At 35.9% G+C, this 22,499-nt stretch overlaps 1 protein-coding gene across 1 annotated transcript in view; it reads left to right on the top strand.

The window, feature by feature from the left end:
• HERC1 (HECT and RLD domain containing E3 ubiquitin protein ligase family member 1) overlaps positions 1–22,499 on the top strand; it is a 107,429-nt gene that overhangs the window by 73,193 nt on the left and 11,737 nt on the right. Inside the window, exons 43-64 of the mRNA XM_067305844.1 lie at positions 700–824; positions 1,065–1,285; positions 2,668–2,936; positions 3,502–3,554; positions 4,801–5,001; positions 5,620–5,794; positions 6,524–6,794; positions 7,251–7,464; positions 8,232–8,488; positions 9,080–9,207; positions 12,356–12,483; positions 13,846–14,046; positions 15,040–15,170; positions 16,249–16,448; positions 16,949–17,057; positions 17,618–17,764; positions 18,268–18,369; positions 19,536–19,709; positions 20,026–20,319; positions 21,392–21,457; positions 21,553–21,678; positions 22,289–22,427. Of these exons, the coding sequence (XP_067161945.1) occupies positions 700–824; positions 1,065–1,285; positions 2,668–2,936; positions 3,502–3,554; positions 4,801–5,001; positions 5,620–5,794; positions 6,524–6,794; positions 7,251–7,464; positions 8,232–8,488; positions 9,080–9,207; positions 12,356–12,483; positions 13,846–14,046; positions 15,040–15,170; positions 16,249–16,448; positions 16,949–17,057; positions 17,618–17,764; positions 18,268–18,369; positions 19,536–19,709; positions 20,026–20,319; positions 21,392–21,457; positions 21,553–21,678; positions 22,289–22,427 (3,731 nt within the window). The remainder of the gene's footprint in view (positions 1–699; positions 825–1,064; positions 1,286–2,667; positions 2,937–3,501; positions 3,555–4,800; positions 5,002–5,619; positions 5,795–6,523; positions 6,795–7,250; positions 7,465–8,231; positions 8,489–9,079; positions 9,208–12,355; positions 12,484–13,845; positions 14,047–15,039; positions 15,171–16,248; positions 16,449–16,948; positions 17,058–17,617; positions 17,765–18,267; positions 18,370–19,535; positions 19,710–20,025; positions 20,320–21,391; positions 21,458–21,552; positions 21,679–22,288; positions 22,428–22,499) is intronic.

Genomic DNA, 22,499 nt, shown 5'->3' with positions numbered 1-22,499 from the left:
TCTTTTTTATCCTATAAATAATGATTATATTGTTTAATCACAGCAGTTGGGAATCATCATTTTATTAGTAAAGTAAATTAGTAAATTTAAAGTAAATCAGCTTTTTATTAGTAAAGATGACAGCTACACCATTTATTTTGAGAACATTGCTATTCAAATTCCTTAACCTTAATGAGATACTCAGTTAAAGGTTTCCTCAGTTACTTTGTCTCAAGTAAACTTTCATTTCACAGAGAAATTGCAGATTTCAGTTGCGAGAAATAAATTAAGTAACAAGAGTCAAACACTTGAATTCTTTTTTGCAAAAAAAAGATTTTGGCCAAAGGGGGGAATGATTGGGGCAGGGACAGAAATGTTGATTTATTTCTTTTAAAAAGAGAAAGAAACCTAGTTTATGCTGTAGCTAACACTGACAACATAAAATGAACACTCTCTCAACATTTCTGCAATGCTCGGGCACTATGGAATAGATTAATAGGTTCTGGCATCTCTGCATCTACTTTATTGAGGTACTTCTCATGGTCAAAAAGACTTGCAATAAATATGTGCAGCAGCAGGACAGAAAATTCTTGAGTTCCAAATTTCCTTTTTTCTTTTTTGATAAATAATGAATGAATAAATATGATCTTAGTATTTTTTTTCCCTTTTTTACTGTATATGGCTATTTAAAACTTACTTGTTCAATACAAATTCTCGTAGCCCTGATAACATGGATCATGCAGATAATGCAGCTTCTGCAAGTGGGCCTCCTTCTAGAAGTCGGTCAGCTGTTACAAGAAGACACAAATTTGATTTAGCTGCCCGAACATTGCTAGCACGAGCTGGTAAGTATATTAAGAGAATTCCAAGTCCTTTGCTAATCCAGTAAATTAGCAGAAGGAGGAGTGAGAAGTTATAAAACTGTCATTTGGATATCGGTGTCAGCATATGTTTAGCTTAATTTTTATGTGATAATTAAGTAGATAATGTTTAGCAGAAGAGTTAAAAACAGACCAATGGTAGCTGAAAGCGCAGTCATTTTTATTACATGCAAAATAATGTCCTATTTTCTTTTTTCACTTGAGCGGGACTATACCGCTCTGTACAGGCCCACAGAAATCAGAGTCGAAGAGAAGGGATATCTCTGCAGCAAGATCCGGGTGCTCTTTATGACTTCAACTTGGATGAGGAGTTGGAAATTGACCTTGACGATGAAGCGATGGAAGCTATGTTTGGGCAAGACCTGGCTAGTGATAATGATATTCTGGGAATGTGGATCCCGGAGGTATTGGATTGGCCTACCTGGGTGTGTGTGACTGCAGCGGGGGCTGCTTTAACTTACTGCTTTTTGCATGTTCGTATTTTTAAATTTAAAATAACATGCATATGTTTATATCTGATCTGAAAATATCTTACTAAATGCTAGCAATGCTTAAAATCTTTTGTATTCTGTAGCTTAACTTTAGATAAGAATAGTACTTCCATGTGTTTCTTGCTCTGCTCTCCTGCATGTCCACAGGTTTTTTTTTCCCCCTTTTTCTTCCCTGAAAGATGAGAACAGAACTTGAATAGTTGTTGTTTTGATGATACTGCTTAGAAATTAAGTAGGTATTCCACATTGCTCAGCTGTGTTTGGGATAACAAACACAGTGGTAAATGTTTGTTCTATTTAAAATAATAAAGATAAAAAAGTATAACCCCATGTGTGTGATTTTCCCACTTCCCAGTGTAATCACAGAACATGAAAAACTTCTTTTTTTTTTTTAATCATTCTAGTGATACCTACATTTACAAGAACTTGGTGTAGTTCACTTCCGTAAAGTCAAATCTAAAAAGTTCTGATATGTAGCAACATAATTTACACTTAAATTGGTTTTGCTCTCTTAATTTAGTCGTGTCATGTTGTGTATCTCATTCTCTGAGACGGATATGGTGACAGGCCTCGCATGGTTGCTCTCTTGTTGTGGAGCCCCCACAAAACATATTTGGAATGGAAGAGAAATATAAAAGCTGTAGTCTGCGTGTTTGGATTATTTATCTGAATTTGACAAGCAACCTACGATGCTATAAACTTTCACTTCATAATTATGACATTACCTGACTGATATGCAAGCGAGTTTCAGCATGCATGGTTAAATTCCCAGAGAGCTTATTTCATTTGAGCTTCTTGATGAAATTACTGATTTAGGACAGAAATGTAATTCTAGAAAAATGAAATTCAGACCGTGACTCAGAATATATTAACACAAATGCTAATTATTGTTGCTCAGTAAATGTAAAGTCTGATTGTCTGAAAACAGTGGATTTTTTCTTTGTTGCATCTAGTCTCAGTCAAGTTCTGAGAAGTATCAAATAACTCAAAGCAGCATTGTTTGTGAACTAGCAAAGTGAGATGTGAAAAGTTATATTGTAAAGAATTTTGAGGTAGAACTGAAGTGAAATAGGAGAATCACGTCCTCTGAAACTTTACTTCCCACTTTTTTTTTCCTGTTCTGAAATGTTTTTCTTTTCCTTGTGTCATAAATTGCCTATTTCTGCTTTGCTTTTGTGAAAGTCACCCATATAAATATCACTTTGTGTGTGTAATAAAAATGGTCAGGAGCATCCCTAATGATAGAGGCATATTTTTATATCTAATGTGAGGATATTTATTCTGTACAAATAACAAGTGAAAATCTTATTATGCAGCATGTTTGTGAATCTGAAGACAGGGAAGAAGTAGTGGTCTGTGAACTGTGCGAATCCAGTGTTGTCAGCTTCAATCAGCACATGAAGAGAAACCATCCAGGCTGCGGCCGGAGTGCGAACCGCCAGGGCTATCGTAGCAATGGTTCTTATGTAGACGGCTGGTTTGGTGGTGAATGTGGAAGCGGAAATCCTTACTATTTATTGTGTGGCATCTGCAGAGAGAAATACTTAGCCCTCAAGAGTAAATCGAAAACATCAACTTCAGAAAGGTACAGAAGTAAAGGCAATGGAATACTGTGTGTGAAGACAGGAAACAGCTTAAAAGTATTTCCTAACATCACTGTTTTAAGAATCTGTTTGAGGGAATGAAAATTTAGCTGAAATTGCCAAATTCTGCTGCTAAATATTAGCAGAATTCTTGACTTCATCTATTTTAACTGAGGCTTAAAATCTTCTTCTGTATTCAACAAAGGCATATTCAGAAAAAGCTGTCTTGATCTTTCTTTCCTTTTTTCTTTTTTAATGTTTTAAAAAAATGAATTATCTGTTGGAATCTTGCATACTCTTGTCCATTCGAGAACTTCTTTTTTCAGTTTTGTCTGCTAATTACAGTACTTTTTACCGGCCTTTTTCACATTAGTACTGCAAAATGCTCTCCCCCCCCTTTTCCCCCCACTTTTAGAAGCCCTTTTATTCATTTCTCTCCTCCTAGTCATTTTCAGAAATCATGTATACGTTGACCTAACAGTAAACCAAATTTAAAGCATGTATGCATATTTATGTAAAATATTGGAGCCATTAAGTTATTGTTTTCTTTTTGTTTTTTCCATATAGATACAAAGGTCAGGCTCCTGATTTAATAGGTAAACAAGACAGTGTCTATGAAGGTATGTTTATAAATTTTTCAAGGTGTTAAATACTTCACAAATGTGCAGTATTTTTATTTTTCCTTTTTCCATGCAAATGAACCTGTCATGAAACTGTACTTAAAGATGTACTTAAAATGTTCAGACTAGATTTAGTATTTTAATGTTTTTAAAATTCAAATGAAAAAAATGAGTGTCTCTCCCCCCCCCCCCAATTCTTCATGTCATTTCCATGTTCTTCAAGTAGATGCAGTGGCCAATACTGTAAATTTGGGTGGGGTGGTATCGTGGGTAGATGTAACATCCAGAACTGCACATATAAAGCCTTATGTTCAGATACATTTTGCCCACCTCCTTGGCAGGACAGGTTTATTAGAATAAGTTAGAATCTTAGAAGAAGCTGGCATTAAGCTCACTGATACTTTTCTACCTTTTTGCTAGCTGAGAGTGTCTTGAGGATGTCTTTCACTGTTAAACAGTTTTTTCCAGTGACTGTAGAAAACCCTTCCCGGGTGGTTCTTTGATTCTGGGTATTTTGTAGCTTGTATGATCGCAGTTTTATGAGTTCCACATTTGACTATTTAAGAGAGCATAAGTGAGAACTCAAGTAGTTACGGGAAAGTTCATCATCTACCAGATAATGATGATCAGATTTTACTGTATGACGGGTAAGACAGAGGGTGAGGGATCAGCAAATATAAGTTGGCTTCTGTCTAAATAGCTGAGAAGTGAAAGGAGTGCTTAACTGAATTGCAATTACAGTGTTAAAATTTTTTTCTGGAAAAGAAAAGCAAAAGTCTAGATCTGTAATCATGACCTGAGAACTTTTTGCTTTTTGATTATGATTTAAAGCACAACCGTATGTCCATATTTCTCACTGTTTTCCAGGTTTGGGAGTTGTCTTATGGTATACGTGATGTCCAGAGCTTCTCATCTGTGTATTTTAAAACCAGCTAGTTTGATGCTTCAGAGAGTCATAAACATATTTTGCTTAAACTTATGAAATGTCTTACATAAAACTTATCTGCAGTAGTAATAAAGATCAAATTTAATGGAGGGGGGCAAGAGGGGGATTTTGTTTTTGCTTTTAGTGATTTACTCTGTTGTTTACTATGACAACACTGAAGATAGGAGTTTTGAAGACTGCTAGTTTTCAGATTGCAATTCATATTTTATACCCTATATTTGTTGGGGGTTTTAATTCATTAAAATTGTTCATTACTTTTAGGTTTTGTAATCAAGTCTAATTCTATTTGTCCAATTCTAGAAGACTGGGATATGTTAGATGTAGATGAAGACGAAAAGCTGACAGGAGAAGAGGAGTTTGAATTGCTGGCTGGACCCCTTGGTTTAAATGATCGCCGTATTGTGCCTGAGCCTGTACAGTTCCCTGACAGCGATCCTCTGGGTGCATCAGTTGCAATGGTGACAGCCACCAACAGTATGGAAGAAACATTGATGCAAATAGGTAAATTTAAGATGAATTCTATTTGAGGTACAAGTATCTCCCGTTTATTGTGATTTTATAGGGATAATGCAGAAATATTTTGAGGACAATTTTTCCTGCCTCTCACCATCAGGAAATGAAGACAGGTTCTAAATTTTCCTTTTATTTTAGAGAAGTTACAATGAGGGGCATGAGGCAGTTATATTGACAGAAGGCTAGAAGCTCTGATTTACTATTAACATTATGACTATAGTCCTACAGTGGATGCCAGCAGCATGTGCAGAACTCAAGGGAAGTTTCTTAGATTTAAGCTGGGACTTAGTAACCATCCTGTCAGAATACAAGATCAATATTTAAGTTCGTAGACCCCTCTAATGGGCAGAGAAAACAGAGGAATTAACTTGAATATTATCAAATTGTTGCCCATCTGTCCTGGGAAGTGAGGAATAATTGAATTGTGTAGAATTTTAGGAGTGTATTTTCCTCTCAGTCATTATCACTACAATTTTATATGTACAAAATGTTGAGAACTTAATGAGTAATTTACAAACTTAGGCCTAACTTGCTTTTGTGTTTATTATTGTACAATAATTTTTTATTCCTCTTTAAATGCTAATGCGAATCGTCATTATTTCAAAGGCTGTCATGGCTCTATAGAGAAAAGTTCTTCTGGCAGGATAACCTTAGGAGAACAAGCAGCTGCTCTAGTAAATCCACATGACCGTGTTATGGCCCTGAGAAGAGTGACAGCAGCTGCCCAGGTCCTCCTTGCAAGAACTATGGTTATGAGAGCACTGTCGCTTTTGTCTGTCAGGTATGTGGCGTCCTTGGCAACACTTACACCTTTTCATTTGGAAGCACTTATGTTTGCTAGGGATGCAGTTTTAAGCTATTTGGGAAAGTGACTCTTGTTTTATATATGTACGTCATATTATTGAGAGGAGAAGCTTGGCTGATTTCGTTCTTTTGAACTGTATATTTGAACTCTATGAAACAGATTTCTACATCTTACATGGAAAAGGGAATCCAGTAGTATCAGCCATCCAAAACATAGATGCTGTGTTTGTCAATGGGTTTTTGATCAAGATAAGTATTAGAACTTAGAGGTAAATGTTAGAGGAAAGAAGACCTAGTATAGGAGACGATGGGAGATGAGAATTTAGTTTCTGGCTCTGCACAAAATCTCTGTGCAACTGTGAAGAAGTCACAGAGATCTCATATCCACATGTGCTTATTACCATGGTAAACTGTAAAAATGAGTTACCTGTGTAACTTTGATTATGACTGATTCCAGGTAAGCAGGTGGATTTTTGCTAAGGCAAGGCTATAATGTTGTTTGCCTTCATCTGCAGCTTAAAAAAAGGGGGGTTGGGGTGGGCTGCAGCTTTACTTCTCTCTCTTCCCCCTCCTCCTAAGTGGTAACAATATCTTGCTAATCAAACAGGCAGTGTTCACTAGTGTTTCAGGAGCACTTTTATCCAAATTTAACTTTCTTTAAAAATATAGTAACAAAACAAAGAACACCTGTATTCATTTTTCACAGTGGTTCCAGTTGTAGCCTGGCAGCTGGTCTTGAGTCCTTGGGATTAACAGATATCCGAACTTTGGTTCGTTTAATGTGCCTCGCCGCCGCGGGGAGAGCAGGCCTCTCCACAAGTCCATCCACTGTGTCAAGTTCAACAGAGCGATCTAGAGGAATACACAGCAAAACAAGCAAGCCTATATCTTGTCTTGCCTATCTGAGTACGGCAGTAGGCTGTTTGGCATCAAACACTCCTAGTGCTGCAAAACTGCTGGTACAATTATGTACACAGGTAGGACTGTTACCTCAACACAAACATTTATATCAGATTTCTTACACGTGAGATGAAGCAATACATTTTGTACATGTTGATAGTCTGTGCTGTCTTTTATCTTCTGAACTGTGAGACTGCACTCAGTTTGAGGATCTCCTTGGAGGGAGTTCTTATTTATGGCTTAGCACAAGGATATGTTTTATTGTTGTATTTTTTTGCTGGCTCTGCAAATGATGGTTTGCATATGGATGTTTCCATTAAGACCGTGTTTTTTCCAAGGCTGAAGCCTTGAGTTCCATATTGTACATGATTTTTGCATGTTAAAAAAATACTGGGTGGGAGCTGAGAATTTCTGCAAAAAAAAAAAAGTAAATTTTTAAAACTCTGCATGATTCATTCAACACTTTTTTTCTGAAATTGGGGGGGTTTTTTGGTTAATCTAGAGATCTATCTATTTATTTATTTATTTTATAGAATTTGATTTCTGCAGCAACTGGTGTAAACTTGACAACAGTTGATGATCCAATTCAGCGAAAATTTTTGCCAAGCTTTTTAAGAGGAATTGCAGAAGAGAACAAACTTGTAACATCTCCAAATTTTGTGGTTACTCAGGCACTTGTAGCATTGTTGGCAGACAAAGGGGCCAAACTGAGGCCAAATTATGATAAAGCAGAAATTGAAAAGAAAGGTATGATATGGTTCTAATTTATTGTTTACCATTGTTAATTATTTAATCTTCAGTTCCTCATTTATGTTTATGGAGAGACTTGCTAGAATATAATATATATACTCTCAGTGTTTAAAAATGTACAAAACCTCTTTTAATCTGGGTAATTTTATAGTTTAGTATCATAGTACACAAATTTTACTTAGAAATGTGATTTTATTTCATAGTTGCATCTTCTGCCCCTTTAAAAGAAATCTAAACATTTAGAAGTATTCAAAGCCTATAGCTAAGGCATTCAGCCTCAGCTGTGCCACACAGTGACGTGAAGGGGAATAACATTCCTGCCACCAAGGTACTTTTCTGTCTGTGAGGCAGAACGTGGGGCGGCTGCTGCTGCTGCTGCTGCTGTGAGAGGTGCGGGAACAGCAAAGCAATTGCTGTGCCTCGACACCAGGCTCCTGCTGTGGTAAGGGGAGGGAAAGACAGCAGTGCCAGCAGCTTATCTGTGTCAGAGGAGACTTTCTGTTTAGACAGCACTTACTGCTTGAGTGACCATTTTCTGTATGTTGGGAATAAGACTATTCTTTTTTTTTGGTGAAGTTTTAAAGGGGGTTATTTTTCTCTTGTTATCAGAAAAGCATGTTTTCTAACGGTTAACATGATTGTAATGTTCGGCATAAAATGTTAATCTTTTTCTTCTTTCTGGAAATTATGGCTAATGCTGTATTCATTTGTGCAATTCTGTTTCGTACTCATGTGGGCATCATCTCATTGTTTTGTTTAAGCAGGTTTAATTGCCCATTTGTATGCCCATCCTTCCTATGATCCTTCTGCTGTAGGCCCTCTGGAGCTGGCTAACGCACTAGCAGCTTGCTGCCTTTCTTCAAGGTTGTCTTCACAACATAGGCAGTGGGCTGCTCAGCAGCTGGTGCGAACTCTTGCAGCACATGATCGAGATAATCAAACTACTCCTCAGACCCTTGCTGATATGGGGGGAGACTTACGAAAATGTTCTTTCATAAAATTAGAGGCTCATCAGAACCGGGTAAGCATGATTTCTACCAAAATTGCATGAATTCTAATATTACACTTTTTTTGTAAAATACAGAAAAAGTAAAATGACTGTTTTTTTTACAAATATGCTAACTGGAATGATTTCCCACAAGAAGCAACTTTTTGGTGATAAAGCTAGTTATTGCTTCAGGATACCTCTGATGCAAAAAAACACATAGCTGCTTTGAAGCTTCATTTAAAGGAGATGTGAAACTATCTTCACAGTACATGAAGTCAACTGAATCACTACAAATCTTTTCTTAGACTAGATCTTAATTTGCATTAATTTGTCTGTGATAGTAGTTAATGTCTTTGTCCAGTGTTCTGCACAATAGTGGCCTGTGGAGCATGAATCTGAACAGTGTGCTGCATCCTTATGAAGTGCACTTGATTCCACCATACTACAGAAGGAGAAAAATGTAGCTTGTTTGTTTGATTGTTATAGCGGATTTAAATAATCAAGCTAATGCTTTGTGCCAATGGTTAATGTTTTCATTAATATTTATATTAGTGAACAAATATACCTAAGCTTTGGGTTTAAACTCTGATTTTGCTATGATAATAATAATTTTGATTTTTGTAGGTCATGACATGTGTTTGGTGCAACAAAAAGGGACTTCTGGCGACTAGTGGAAATGATGGCACTATAAGAGTATGGAATGTTACAAAAAAGCAATATTCATTGCAACAAACATGTGTGCTCAACAAGTTGTAAGTTGATACTTTATAATAGTCAAATATTTAACTTAAGCTGTGATCATGCAAGATAATGAAAAAGGCCCAATTCCACAATATCTCTTGCACAAATATTCACTCACTTTTTCTTTGGGACTTTTGCTGTGTTGTGTTTATGGCATGCAAAGTAAATTAAATGGCTTAAAACTGAAAAGAGAACTTAAATTTCAAGGTGGTAAGAGCTAATATAAGGAGATCATGCTAAAACTGTTTAAAAACATTCTTAATAAATTCATCTAATGACGAATGAGTAAAATAAGAACTCTAAGGGACTGTCATATGAAAGCAAATCTCAGATATTCCTTCAGCTGGTTCCAGTGGGCAGTTCAGAGGGTACACATGGTATTTACAAATGTGGTGGTTCTGGTCAAATGTTGAAAAAATAATTTCTGACTTTTGGGCTTCAGGTGCTTAGAATAATTGCCCATCATGAAAGTGTCTGGGAAATATTATGGTATTGTTTGGATGTCACACCCCTCAGGGTGAACATTCAAATTCTGTATAAACTGACTTAAAGATTTTAGAATTTTGCTTATGATTCATCAACAGTCTCTGTAATAAAATCCCTAACAAATAATAATGCAATTCTCTGAAACTAGTAAATGGAGCTAGTCTGAACCAAAACAGATTGAAATAAATAAATAATATTTAGTCATTTAGCCTTACTAAGAAGTATTGAAAGGATGTTCAGGTTCAGCAGGTTGTAGTATGGGACAAAGAACACTTACAGCTATATCTAAGGGCTTCTAGCTCCAAAACTGAGGTGGGTCGGTATGTTGATGCCTTTCATTAATTACAACATCCTGAGCAGTAGTCCAGCTGGCACTGCGTTATACCTAGACAGAAAGGGGTTTGGGGGTTGCTGAAAGACAAGTAAATTTTATGAATTGTATTTTAGGGTTCTTTTACCTAGAAAAATGAAAAATGGCAGACGAGTATTAGTCTCATTGAAAATAGAAGATGAAACATCTGTTAGTCACACAGATTCTGTTTTACACTACAGAGGACATTAAGTTCAGAACAAGTGTAATTAGTGAGGATTCTTAATGAGAGCCTTTTAAAAATGCAGTCAAGTCAAGCATGTTCAACAGGGATGACAATTCTAGGATGGTTAGCCCTTGGAGCTTATCAAATGCCTTATTTCAAAAATGAATGATAGAGTAATTTTAACAACTTCGCAGTTGCATGCATTTAAGCATTAATGAATTCTGTTTTATTTCTTCTATAATCGATTAGTAAATTTTCACTGGTGACAGCTTAACTAGATGCCATGGAGAAATGAAGTTGTTGTTGGTACTTATTTAAGGAATTCTTACTATGTGCAGTCCCATCACTTGTGCCAAAACAAAGGACCTATCAGTAGAATAACTTGTAATTTCTAATTTGCTCTTAGTGTCTCTTTAAAAGAAACCCGAATGTTTAAGTGTATAGAAACCCAGAATAACTTGACCTTTGTTTTGCCTTTTTGTCTTGAAATTCTTAAAGTTGAATTTGTTCACTGAGTTTTACAGCATTTACCATGCACAGAAGTATTGGCACAAGAGAGTTGCTGGCTTATGAAAAGGAATGAGAAAATAGGTTGGGATGAGTTCGTAATCTGGTCCGGTTGTTAAACACTTAGAGTTGTTAGGCCCTGCAGCCTGGATATGTAAACATCTGCCTTGAAAGAAACTCTCTTAGACAGCTTAATACTGAAATTCTTGCATCCAAGTTTAGATTCTGTTTTCCACTCAGTGCCAAAATTAGGTTACTCTTCTCCGAGTTGAAGCAACTAGGAGAGAAGAGTAACCTAATTAATTAAAATAGTATTTAAATATAATTAAAAATGATATTTAAATATTGCATTAAATCTGTTGTAAGACTAAATTAAAATTAATTCCTTGGTACAGAAGAAACAATAGTGTATTAGATGGCTGTTTCTTGATGATTTCTGTGCAGTCTTTTTAGTTCTTGTTTGCCTGCTACTGTTATAGATGCTGCTTTAAAGGGATAAACAGGATGACACATAACTTGACTTCAGAAGATAGTAATGAGATTATTATGCAGGGGACAGAGAAGTGTGCTTCCATTACAGCACATTCAGAATTCAGTACTTCTGTGGACTTGATTGTTCATGATTTCAATAATGGTTTTAAATACAAACACAGCACAATTCTGATCGTCTTCACTGTTGTGGTAGAAAGCTGTCAGTTCATCTTTAAAGTTAGAATCTTCTTTTTTAGCCCTTAGAGATGACCAGATGAAAAGGCATTATCTCTCTCCCCCCCCCCCTTTTTTTTTTTTTGATAGGGCTATCTCCTCTTCTTGTGAGGTTGCTTTTTGTTTTTCTGAGATTGGGAGGAAAGTTGTTTAAATGTTACCAGATGATACAATATTAGTATCTGTTCTGTTAACTTTTTGTGTTAGTCATAGCATCATATTATCTGCTGTATTCACAAAAAAATGTCTCCTGCTTGAATAAAAACACACCAACATACTCTTCTTTTATCTCAAAAAATAAAAGGGCAATACAGTATCTTGCCTACAAGAAGCATCCTGGCCACATTGTAGCCTTCATTTTCCTGTTTCTAAAATGAATAAAAACTGTGCCTTTCTTGTGTGCTCTTCAATGGCAGTAGAACATACCAGTGGTCCCATTGCAGTTAGCCAAACAAACTCTAAAATAGAATTTAGACTTCGTAAGGCAGTTCAACAGTGCTGTAACAGGAGGAAATGTTTAGACTAGAATTAGTAGCAAGATGGTACCTCTTTAATTTACTTGGTCTAAGCTATTTTGTTTCATTTTGTGACTTCCCAGAAAGTTTTCCCTTCACCAAAGATGCTTTTTGTTAAGTTTGAGATGTATCCATGTAGGTAGGTAAAGTTAGAGCTAATTAGAATCAACCTTCTAACTGAAACCTAACTACAGACTCTATTGTGGAAATAACTGGTATCTCATTCTATAATTTAGAGAGATTTTAAATGAAATGTAGAACGATGAGCAGAAAGATACACTTCCTATGTAAAACTGCAACAATGGCAGAAGAATTCCAAATTTTAACTCAGATATTTCATGAATTCTATGTTTTCCTGTCTGCTACAAGAGAATACCCTTTTTAAAGTGCATTATTTTATTGCATTATAGAGAAGGTGATTCTGAAGAAAGTCTAGGGTCACCTAGTGACCTCAGTTTGTCTCTTGTCTGTTGGAGCATCAGTGGCAAGTATCTGGCTGGAGCTACAGAAAAGATGGTGAACATATGGCAAGTCAACGGTATGTTCTAACTCTAACTACCTCAGAATACTTTATGATGCAGCTTATTTTTAGGGAAACTGCTAAGTTATAGAATATTTGTTTATTTAGATATTTAAGTGTGTGTGCTCTCCAATTTAAATGCCTACCTTCCTTCATAAAATCTTGTAAACCCTATGTAATTAACAGCACTAACCACAAATGGATGTGGGCCTTAAATTATGTCAGTAGAAAACTGAACGACAAGTGTGAAGCCTTGTTGTCTATTATTGAATCAAAAATGTTTAGGTTTGAGACTTGCTATTAGCAATTTTCATCTATAAATGCTATCTTCCTGTAGTCTCCAAGAGTTATCTTTCTAAATGAGGCATCAAGAATGACAAAATTGACTGAAACAGATGCTGGGAGGGTTTGCTAGAGTGATAAGGTAGATGGAAAACCTTCTGATGAGAGTGGAATGAGAGAGTTCGCTTTGTTCAGTTGAACAAAAGAGTCTTAGAGGAGGAAGATTATGAATAAATACATTAGGAAGATAAGCACTAGCAAAGAGAAGCCCATGGAGAAAAAGCAGCTGTGTAAGCAAATGGATAGTGTTGGCACAAGAAGAAATGGAAATAAATTGGCCGTGAATAACTAAAGGAAATCAGAAGAAAATTTCTAATGCTCAAAGGATCTTGATCTCAAATAGCTTACATGGAGGAATGACAACTGGCGAAGAAACACTTTAAAATGGATTAGATAAATTTATGAATGAGACTGCATAGTGTTATAGAGCACTGAACCTGATCCAGGAAGGGTCCTTCCCAATCCTTTATTGCAGTTTGCAAGTATCTTTAAATGGATTCTCTTCTGATATTTTCCTCTCATTTGTTGTGTACTTGACTAACCCAAAATAATACCTTCAGAACACCTCTGAGAGGAAGACTGTTAGTCACTTTGTCATTTGAAATTTCTGACACTCGACTGTGTTGTTTTGCGCATATGAAAATCACTGATTATTGTCTGACAATTGTGAATGTTTTCATATAGATGAGGTCCAGTAGGCGTTTGTGGTGCTTTAAGATACTTATTATTTGAATTATCCTTTTTTTTCCTCATCTTAGTATACAGTCCACAAGAAAAGTATAGAAGTTTTCTAGTACTGAAGAACTTAACTTTCTCCTTTTAACAAAACCATCTAACTTGACTGAGATTTGAGATTTGTTAGCTAGCTTTTGTCGGTGTAGATCCATTGCTTCATAGTCTTGTACCTTATGTGAATTTGTAGCATGTGTCCTAGCTGTAAATATGGTCTGTCAGTATTTTCCCATGGAAAGTGTTTTCTTGTTGTTTTCTTTTCTTTATGAAGATGAAGTAGTTCTAAAAGACTTTTTGGGCTCCTAGGAGGAAAAGGATTATTAGATCTTCAGCCTCACTGGGTGTCTGCTCTAGCTTGGCCAGAAGAAGGGCCAGCTGCACCATGGACAGGCGATGCTCCAGAATTATTATTAATTGGTCGTATGGATGGATCTCTTGGGCTTATTGAAGTTGTAGATGTTTCAACCATGCACCGACTAGAACTGGAACACTGCTACAGAAAGGATGGTATGTGACCATATCAGTATTTTAATAGAGATTAAAATTACAAATTTTTCCCAACTTTTTTTTAAAAGCAAATATATAATCTCGTTCTATTTATTGTTCATGGGGGTACCACTTCTGGCACTACCAAACACCATTTGTGTTCCTGAGAGGAGAAAAGCCTGTGGGGTCTGGATCTGCAGCCTGGTTGCCCCTACAGTGAAGGCAGTTTGTAGTAGGCCCGGCCCCACATTCCTTGCCATCGTATAAATGCAATATAGATTCTCTGCAACATCCGCTCTGCCTACAGATAGTGTGTAGTTAGTCTCATTTCAATTCCTGAATTATTGTCACTTCTCCTGTATAGTTCTAGTCCCAGGGGAAGTCAGATAGCACATCTTTGGTAGCGTTATGTGGTTTTGCATATTGCCTTGATAGAATAAGCCTCTTCAGGAAAAGTTGCAGAGTTTTTAGCACTTGTAGGTAGAGGCAATATTGAGGCAATATCTATTTATGATCAAAGGCTCAAGTTGCTTTTGGTACTTTTCTTAGAAGCATCCCTATGCATTCCTGTCTCTTCCTATCTCAGATGCATTTATAGGATTCGGTCTACATTTTTTTTAACCTGACATAGTTCTTTTCACAATGTCTGTATTATCTTTCAGAATGGAAATAATCCAGTCTTGGACAGGATTATTTTTTGCCTTTCTCCTTAGGAAATTTTATTAGCAAATACATAAACCTAAGAGAAATAAATACAGTAATTTTAATGAAAAGGAGGAATAATGAAAGAAATCTTATAAAATGATCTTAAGAGTTGTGATTACAGTGGCACTCAGATTTATATTTACTGTAAAAATTTAAGAAAAATTTCAGACAAAAAGTATGTTAGTTAACCTTGATGGTGGGGGAGGTTGTTACACATTTTGTATTTCAGGCAGTTGCACTGTAAAAAGTTCTTTGGCAGAAGTGAAGTTCAGTTTAGTTTAATTAATGTTGTGTTGTTTGTTCTTGTAGTGTCTGTCACATGCCTTGCCTGGTTGAGCGAAGACAGACCATTTGCAGTTGGCTATTCAGATGGAAAATTGCTAATAGGAACAAAGGAACCACTTGAAAAAGGAGGAATTGTTCTGGTTGATGCACATAAGGTAGAGTTAGTCTTTTTGAAACTAATGTGTAATTGTTGTGGGTAAAGAACTCTGTTCAAGCTATTCTCTGTATTTGAAAGCTCTTTATAAAATCAAGTGCAGAGAATCAGCTTATTTTAAGAAAAAATGCATTTCACCTGTTCTGATACATACATTAAACAAAATAGATGTTAGAGGACCATTCAGCCAAATGTAAAAAATGTATAAAAGTTATAGCTCTTTTTTGCTATAAGAGGTAATGAAGTTTATGCTGATACAGCAACAAAAGTGTATTAAAGGCATGACTATGCACTTCTAGATTTAAAAGACTGTAGTTCTCTTCATTTGTAAAAGTGCTCATAATAAATTTTAGTTTTAGTCATATCACATGTTGTTGTAAAGCGTCAGTTACAGTGATAAGCAAAAGATGTTTCTGAAAAACATGCGGGCGCTAAGATTTGGATCCTTCTCTTGCCCAGTATGTGACAATAAGTCAGTAATAGTCCATAAATGATTTGTCAAGCTAAGAGGAGAATTCCCCAGGTGTAGGTTCAGTTAAAAGCCTCTTGAGTGCTTCCATGGATAGGTCTCGATATTTGAAACATGGTAGGCGTAGGAGAGACACGCTGGGAGAATAAAGCTATGGTTTTGTTTTGCTTCTGCTATGGGCTGTTCTCCTTTCCTGCCTCACTTAGGAGACTCAGCGCTACATCTGGCCCATTGCATATGTTTACGATCCCGGTGCCGTTAAGGTGATTCATACTACAATTTCACAACATAAAAGTGAAGAAAAAGTTGCCTACTTTTTTTGAAAAAAATTTTTTTCAAAAAAGGTGTTCAGTGTGAAAAGAGAACTTTTTTTCTGTACTTTCCCCTTAGTTTCTCTCAGGAACCTGGATTTTTTTTTTAATAGTTCTGGAAAGTATCATTATGACTTCATTATTGCATCTCGTTATCTCTGTTTGTTGTGATTTATATGATAATAAAATGGTCTTTGTTATTAATAATGAAACATACGTTGCACTAGCTCTGAGAGTTGAGTTTTCTGTTTCCATTGTGTTACTCGATACCACTTCTTAATTTTTTTTAAATCCACTAGGATATGATTGTTAGTATGAAGTGGGATCCAACTGGTAAAATTCTCCTGACATGTGCTAAAGAAGAAACAGTGAAACTCTGGGGATATATGGGAGGATGTTGGAGACGTCTGCATTCACTATCACATCCAGCTGTTGTGAATGGCATTGCCTGGTGTCCTCTTCCAGGAAAAGGACCCAAGTTGCAGCTTTTACTAGCTACGTATGTAACTTTTTTTTTGTTTTAATAGCTCTTTTTCCATTCTTTTTTACTGGTTATTAGTGTGCAGAGCAAAGAAAATCTTTTTGTCTGTTTTTCAATAACATTCAGCTCAGTAATCCAGTTATCATGAAGTCCATAAAGCATCAGTGCAGCCAGGATTCAAATAGAAAGAGTGGCTCTGGTTGTGTTACCAACTATTTTCTCCATACCGTGAGACTCATGTATGGTGGGTCCTGCGTGAATTTTTTTTAGTTTCCTTCAAATAGTTTTTATGAGAATATGGTGTTAGTAAAAATTGAAAAGCTACAGAGGAAAAAAATATAAAAATAGAAAAATGCATTTATCCAGTGAGAACACGCCTTTCTGCTTTACGTGAATTGATAACACTATAAATTTATAGGAAGGAGGTGAAGGTGACTGATATCTTTTAGGACATATTGTTAGTTAATACTATGTATTAATACCTTTACTTTTTTCTGATTTATCCTGACTTCCTTCAGAGGATGCCACAATGGTTTGGTGTGTGTCTGGGCTGTTCCCCAGGACATCGCATTGCAGTCCAGTTCAACTTGTTCAGAAGGATGGTGGGACCAAGAAACAAGTGCCAAGGTAAAAGGAGTAGACTTAGTGTTTAAGACATTTCTCTGGTCATTTTGAAATCAGGGGAGGCAGAGAGAGAGAATGTGGGCAAGATAGTTAAAACTCAACATTTACTTAGAGAAGACACTTGCTAAACAATGTTTATATTGCATTTGTATGTGCGCAGGCATTTTCAGAACAGGAATGAAAGATCAAAGGTCTAAATCAATTTATTTAGCTAAAGATTATGTTTTGATCTATCTTTCTTTAAAAAAAAAAGGTAAATTTATACTAAAACTTGATAACAGTTTAAAATTATTTTTAGGTAAAGGTAAGTCAAGATAAATTTTAGCTATGTAAAATTGTATTATAATGTGGTCTTTAGTATTGATGAGATTTTTTAAAGGGAAGAAAAGATATTGTAACAAAGGTATATTTGTAAAAAACGACAGTACTAGTCTTTTTTGTTATCTTATGGAAAGTGCCACATCTTTACAGATGATCAGTATCAGAATACAGAAGCTGCTATTCTGTTCATTTTTCCATAAATAATAATTAATCATGTTCCATAACTATGAAATAATTTGTAGGATGGATACAGAAAAGCAGTAGAAGTCAAGTGCGTATTTCAACTGAGAGGACACATTACTCCTGTTCGGACTGTTGCGTTCAGTCCTGATGGACTGGCATTAGTGTCTGGTGGACTTGGTGGTCTCATGAATATTTGGTCTTTACGGGTAAGATTGTCTTTGAGGCAGCATAATTTTTTAGTATAAGTATCCAAAAGGTGAAGATATCAGACTACCTCTCAGTTACTTTCCAATATGTTACAAACATTAGAGAAAGTGTGGTCTAAAATAATTGTATAAAATTATACTTATAAAATGTTTAAATGTTAAGTATGATTCTACCACTAGTTCACTGGGTAGTCTTGATCATGTTAGTTAAACCTTGGAGAATTACCCACTCTCTTTTTATAAATGTGAACAACATTTGTTTGTTCTAGAAACTTTTCAAAGATTTAGATAATGTTTAATTTTAAACACTTCTAAAGCCTTAGTTATGTTATCTCCTTAATATGATAAAAATTCTAAATAGAATTTAGCTTTTAGTATAGACAGTTTTAAAACAGTTATTGCGCAGCTTGGGCATATATATCATCCTTAGGTATGTAATTTTATGTATTAAAATAGAAAAGTAGCTTTATAAACGCACTGACTCAAATCACTTCTTTCCTTAGGATGGTTCAGTACTACAAAGTGTTGTGATAGGTTCTGGAGCTATTCAGACTGCAGTATGGATACCTGAAGTTGGAGTAGCTGCATGCTCTAACAGATCAAAGGTGATATTATGTGTCAAATAGTGTTCTTTTAAATTTTTGTATAACTGAGAATTATCTTATTAAAACAAAATGCCTTTTGTCTGCATCTTCCTTAAAAAAAAAACAAAAAAAAAACACATCAGCAGGCATCTCTGTTTATTGGCTTTGTGTTATCCAAGAATACTTGTTTACAAAGCAGCATGGGTAACTGGGAATCTAAGTAAGTCTGTTGTTTTTGCAAGATGCATTGTTTTGACTTTCAGCTATGACCTGACTCTTAAAAGGTTTTTTTTTGTTGTTTTTTTTTCCAAGTCTTGCATCTTACATTTCAGATTTTTCTTCTCAGGAAAGCTGTTGGGGCAGGGGGAAATCCTTCTGAGCTGCTGGTTATAAATGATGCTGCACATTCATTACATCCGCTTTTCTGTTCAATGGCAGCAGCAGTAAGTGGGCCGGGAAAATAGGAAAAGGACACTGTTGTTTTTGTCCTGTATGCACTATGAAGAAATTTTTCCTTTTCCCCCAGTAAGTTAGACATGTCAATGATTTAATTTAATCTAAAGAAACAACAGAATTAACTTTTTAAGGTTTGCTGTGCCAAGAACTACTAGCATCTGAACAGTAGTTCTGTAAGTGCGATTGGGGCAATATTTAGAAGCCTGCATGAGTCCCCCAGTTCCTCAAGAGAGGAAAAAAAAAACTTGCTGATTTATCCCAAAAAATGGTATTTTTTGTGAATGGACAGAAGTATGACACAGGTCATGATTTCTGTTAGCAGAGTCAAGCTGCATTTAGTTCTAAATATTCTGTGATTCTTTGAAAGTGTCCTCTGAATTTAGCCCAAAAATTGAAGGTCATATTACAAGGCAAATCCCAAACTAAGGTTACACTAGCATTCACTGAAATGGACTCTGCTTGTTAATATTTCTTTACTTTCTTCCTTGGAGTGATAATCATGCTGTTGTCTTGGGAACATGAGAGTTATGCATGAGGAAGCAGAAATTGGAGCAAGCTACTGTGTAGCGTTGTCAGCCAATTATTCATGAACAGAGACAAAAATATTCAAGCTTCTGCATTTTCTGGCCTCTATGGGAACTTAAGATAATTGGTGATAAATGAATGAAGCTGAATAATCCTGTTTTATGAAATGTTAATTTCTAACATGTCTTGTGACTGCTATTAAACAGGATGTGTTGGTAGTGAACTGTACATCAGAGTGGATATCTTCCAATCACGTTCTTGCAACATGTAGGACTGCACTGAAACAACAAGGAGTTCTAGGATTAAATATGGCTCCTTGCATGCGAGCTTTTTTGGAACGTTTGCCAATAATGCTTCAGGAACAGTATGCGTATGAAAAGGTAAGAGGAGTTAATGGGAGCACTTAAAATTCACATCTGACATTGAGGTAACTTCAACTCTCAACTGATTTCAGTCTTTCGACACAGAACACAGAAGGCTTTTCTGAAGTTTTAGACTGTACGTCTTGTTTGCAGTTGTCTTTCAGTATTCTCAAAACTAGTGTTCTTCCAGTTTGAGGATATTTTAAAATATTAGAAAAGCTTTGATTAAGTGTGGGAAAAAGTATTTTTCTACAAGATCAGCTTGGATGGGCTACCATTTCTGAATTGTTGAACTTTGTGTGTTCAATTTCTCTCCCACTCCCCTCACCTTTAGCCCCATGTTGTCTGTGGAGACCAGCTTGTTCATAGCCCTTATATGCAGTGTTTGGCTTCGCTTGCTGTGGGCCTTCACCTGGATCAGCTCTTGTGCAGTCCCCCAGTACCACCTCATCACCAGAACTGCCTCCCCGATCCTTCAGCCTGGAGCCCCACAGAGTGGGCCTGGCTAGAGTGTTTCTCCACTACCATAAAAGCTGCTGAAGCCCTGGCCAAAGGAGCGCAATTCCCAGAATCCTTTACTGTTCCGGACCTGGAGCCTGTTCCAGAAGATGAGCTTACTCTCCTAATGGTAATAGATGCTTTATTACATTAACAAGGAAGCGTGTTAGTATTGAGTGTACACTGTGATGCAGATAACATCTCTGAACTGTAAAGATTTGTATTTGTTAACATAAGCACTAGCAAAAAGTGTGAGTTTATTTTTTAACTAATTGGTATAGAATATACTGTAAAGATTGCTCCCTATGTGTGTATAATTAGTCACAAGTGCAAAGTGCAAGTCATTTGCATGCAAAAGTACGTATTCTTTAACAGTAATTTTCTTATGTGATAGAAGAAATAAATGTAGAACTTTACTATGCTAACTTTTAGAGTAACTTTTTGGCACATTCCTTTGAACTCTGTTCTTAGTGCCAATTGTCTATATGACTTGCTATGATATGTTAACCAAAATAGAAATTTTGGACTTCCTGAATTTTTCTATCAGCAAGCTTGTAACATCTTAAGCCAGTATTTCCATTTAAAACTTAAAAAAGCCCTCAGCATCAGTAAAAGGGAAAAGATGATTTCATCATGATTTTTTCCTTGCTGATGTTTTCTTTTAACCTACTCATTTTCCAAAATTCAGTATGAATTTTAAAATATTTTTGATAACTGCTGTGGGGAATGGAAAATTTGCCTCCTCTCCCCCCTCCTGCCTAATGCAAGTACATAGTGCTGCTGTTTTTTTTCTTATGGACCTTGAATATAGGTAGTGCAAGATGCAAGTTATTGGTCTAAAATGGTCAGGCAGACTTTATATTTGTTTTTGAAGTCATGGTTCTGTCCGGCATTCCCATTCTTATTTTGGAAGATGTGTTCACTTGTGTAGTCTTCCACTGCTTAATGGCAGTCCTTTGTCATTGCTTTCATAGACACTTGTGAGTCTTGGATAAGTTGGTAGATAGTAGTATTAAGGAAATAAGCTTGACCTGTGAACAAAAAGCAAGTATTTGAGTCTGTACATGTGCATTCTTAGTGTTTTTCTTGTTAGAATAATTTGAATGTCAATATTGTTCTTATTTAAAAGGAAATTATATTAAAAAACAGCAAAATAATATGCAGCTCTTGAACTGAACATAACTGTGCCTTTTGGTGTGTAGGATAATAGTAAATGGATCAATGGTATGGATGAACAGATTATGTCTTGGGCAACATCAAGACCAGAGGTTAGTAAAATTGATTTTTCTGTGTTTTTTTTTTTTAAATTGTAAACTACTGAAAGTACTCTTGTTCTAAAGCATTCTTTCATGCTCTTCCATAGGATTGGCACTTGGGAGGTAAATGTGATGTATATCTGTGGGGAGCAGGAAGGCATGGACAGCTGGCAGAAGCAGGTAGAAATGTTATGATACCCGTAGCAGCACCTTCATTCTCTCAGGCTCAGCAGGTAATCACTTAAAGATAGTAATTTTTTTCTTTTTTATGAGATACCGTGTATCATTTGTTTGGTTTGTCAAAATATCTCCCTAAATGTCTTTTCAATTTGTTGTTAGAATTTGCTATAAAGTATACCCAGATCATGTATTTTCACTGAAGAGGAAGTTTTTACACTAATTATTTCACAAATTCACACCAAGAAACCATTGAAATGTGGCAAAACAAAACTATTTGATATGACATGATTTCAAAATACCTGGACAGCTCTAACGTAATGCATATGTCAATTTTATCTTCTCAAATAACGTTGTCATTCAAGATGAAATGTCAAAACTAAATCTCTGATAGGAGTATATTGCGAGAATATATTGCAATTTCTCTCACAAAACTAGTAGCAAATTTCAGGGAAGTAATTTTATTGTGATGTGATTAGGTAATAAAACTCTCTTAAATGTGGGATGAGAGTATTATGTAAACAAGGTTGTCCCAAAAGCATTTGCCATGTGACAAAATGGTGTATGATCTTGATATAATTTAATGATAATTGCACATTCTAATGCGGCGTTGCTCCGTGTAAAACACCAAACTCATTAAAACTCCCATGTGTCTTTCTTAACTAGGTTGTTTGTGGTCAGAATTGCACTTTTGTCATTCAAGCTAATGGCACAGTTTTGGCTTGTGGAGAAGGGAGCTATGGGAGACTTGGACAAGGAAATTCTGATGATCTTCATGTGTTAACGGTCATTTCAGCCCTGCAAGGTAAAACAGTTAGGTTTGAAATGAGTCAACTGATGGAACAAAAATAAGCATTTTAGTAGTTAATATAGTTAT

This window comes from Apteryx mantelli, chromosome 15 (genome assembly GCF_036417845.1).
Source record: "Apteryx mantelli isolate bAptMan1 chromosome 15, bAptMan1.hap1, whole genome shotgun sequence".
NCBI classification, from domain to species: Eukaryota; Metazoa; Chordata; class Aves; order Apterygiformes; family Apterygidae; genus Apteryx; species Apteryx mantelli.
The sequence above is the reverse complement of the archived record's forward strand: the minus strand, read 5'-3'. Positions and strand labels throughout refer to the sequence as shown.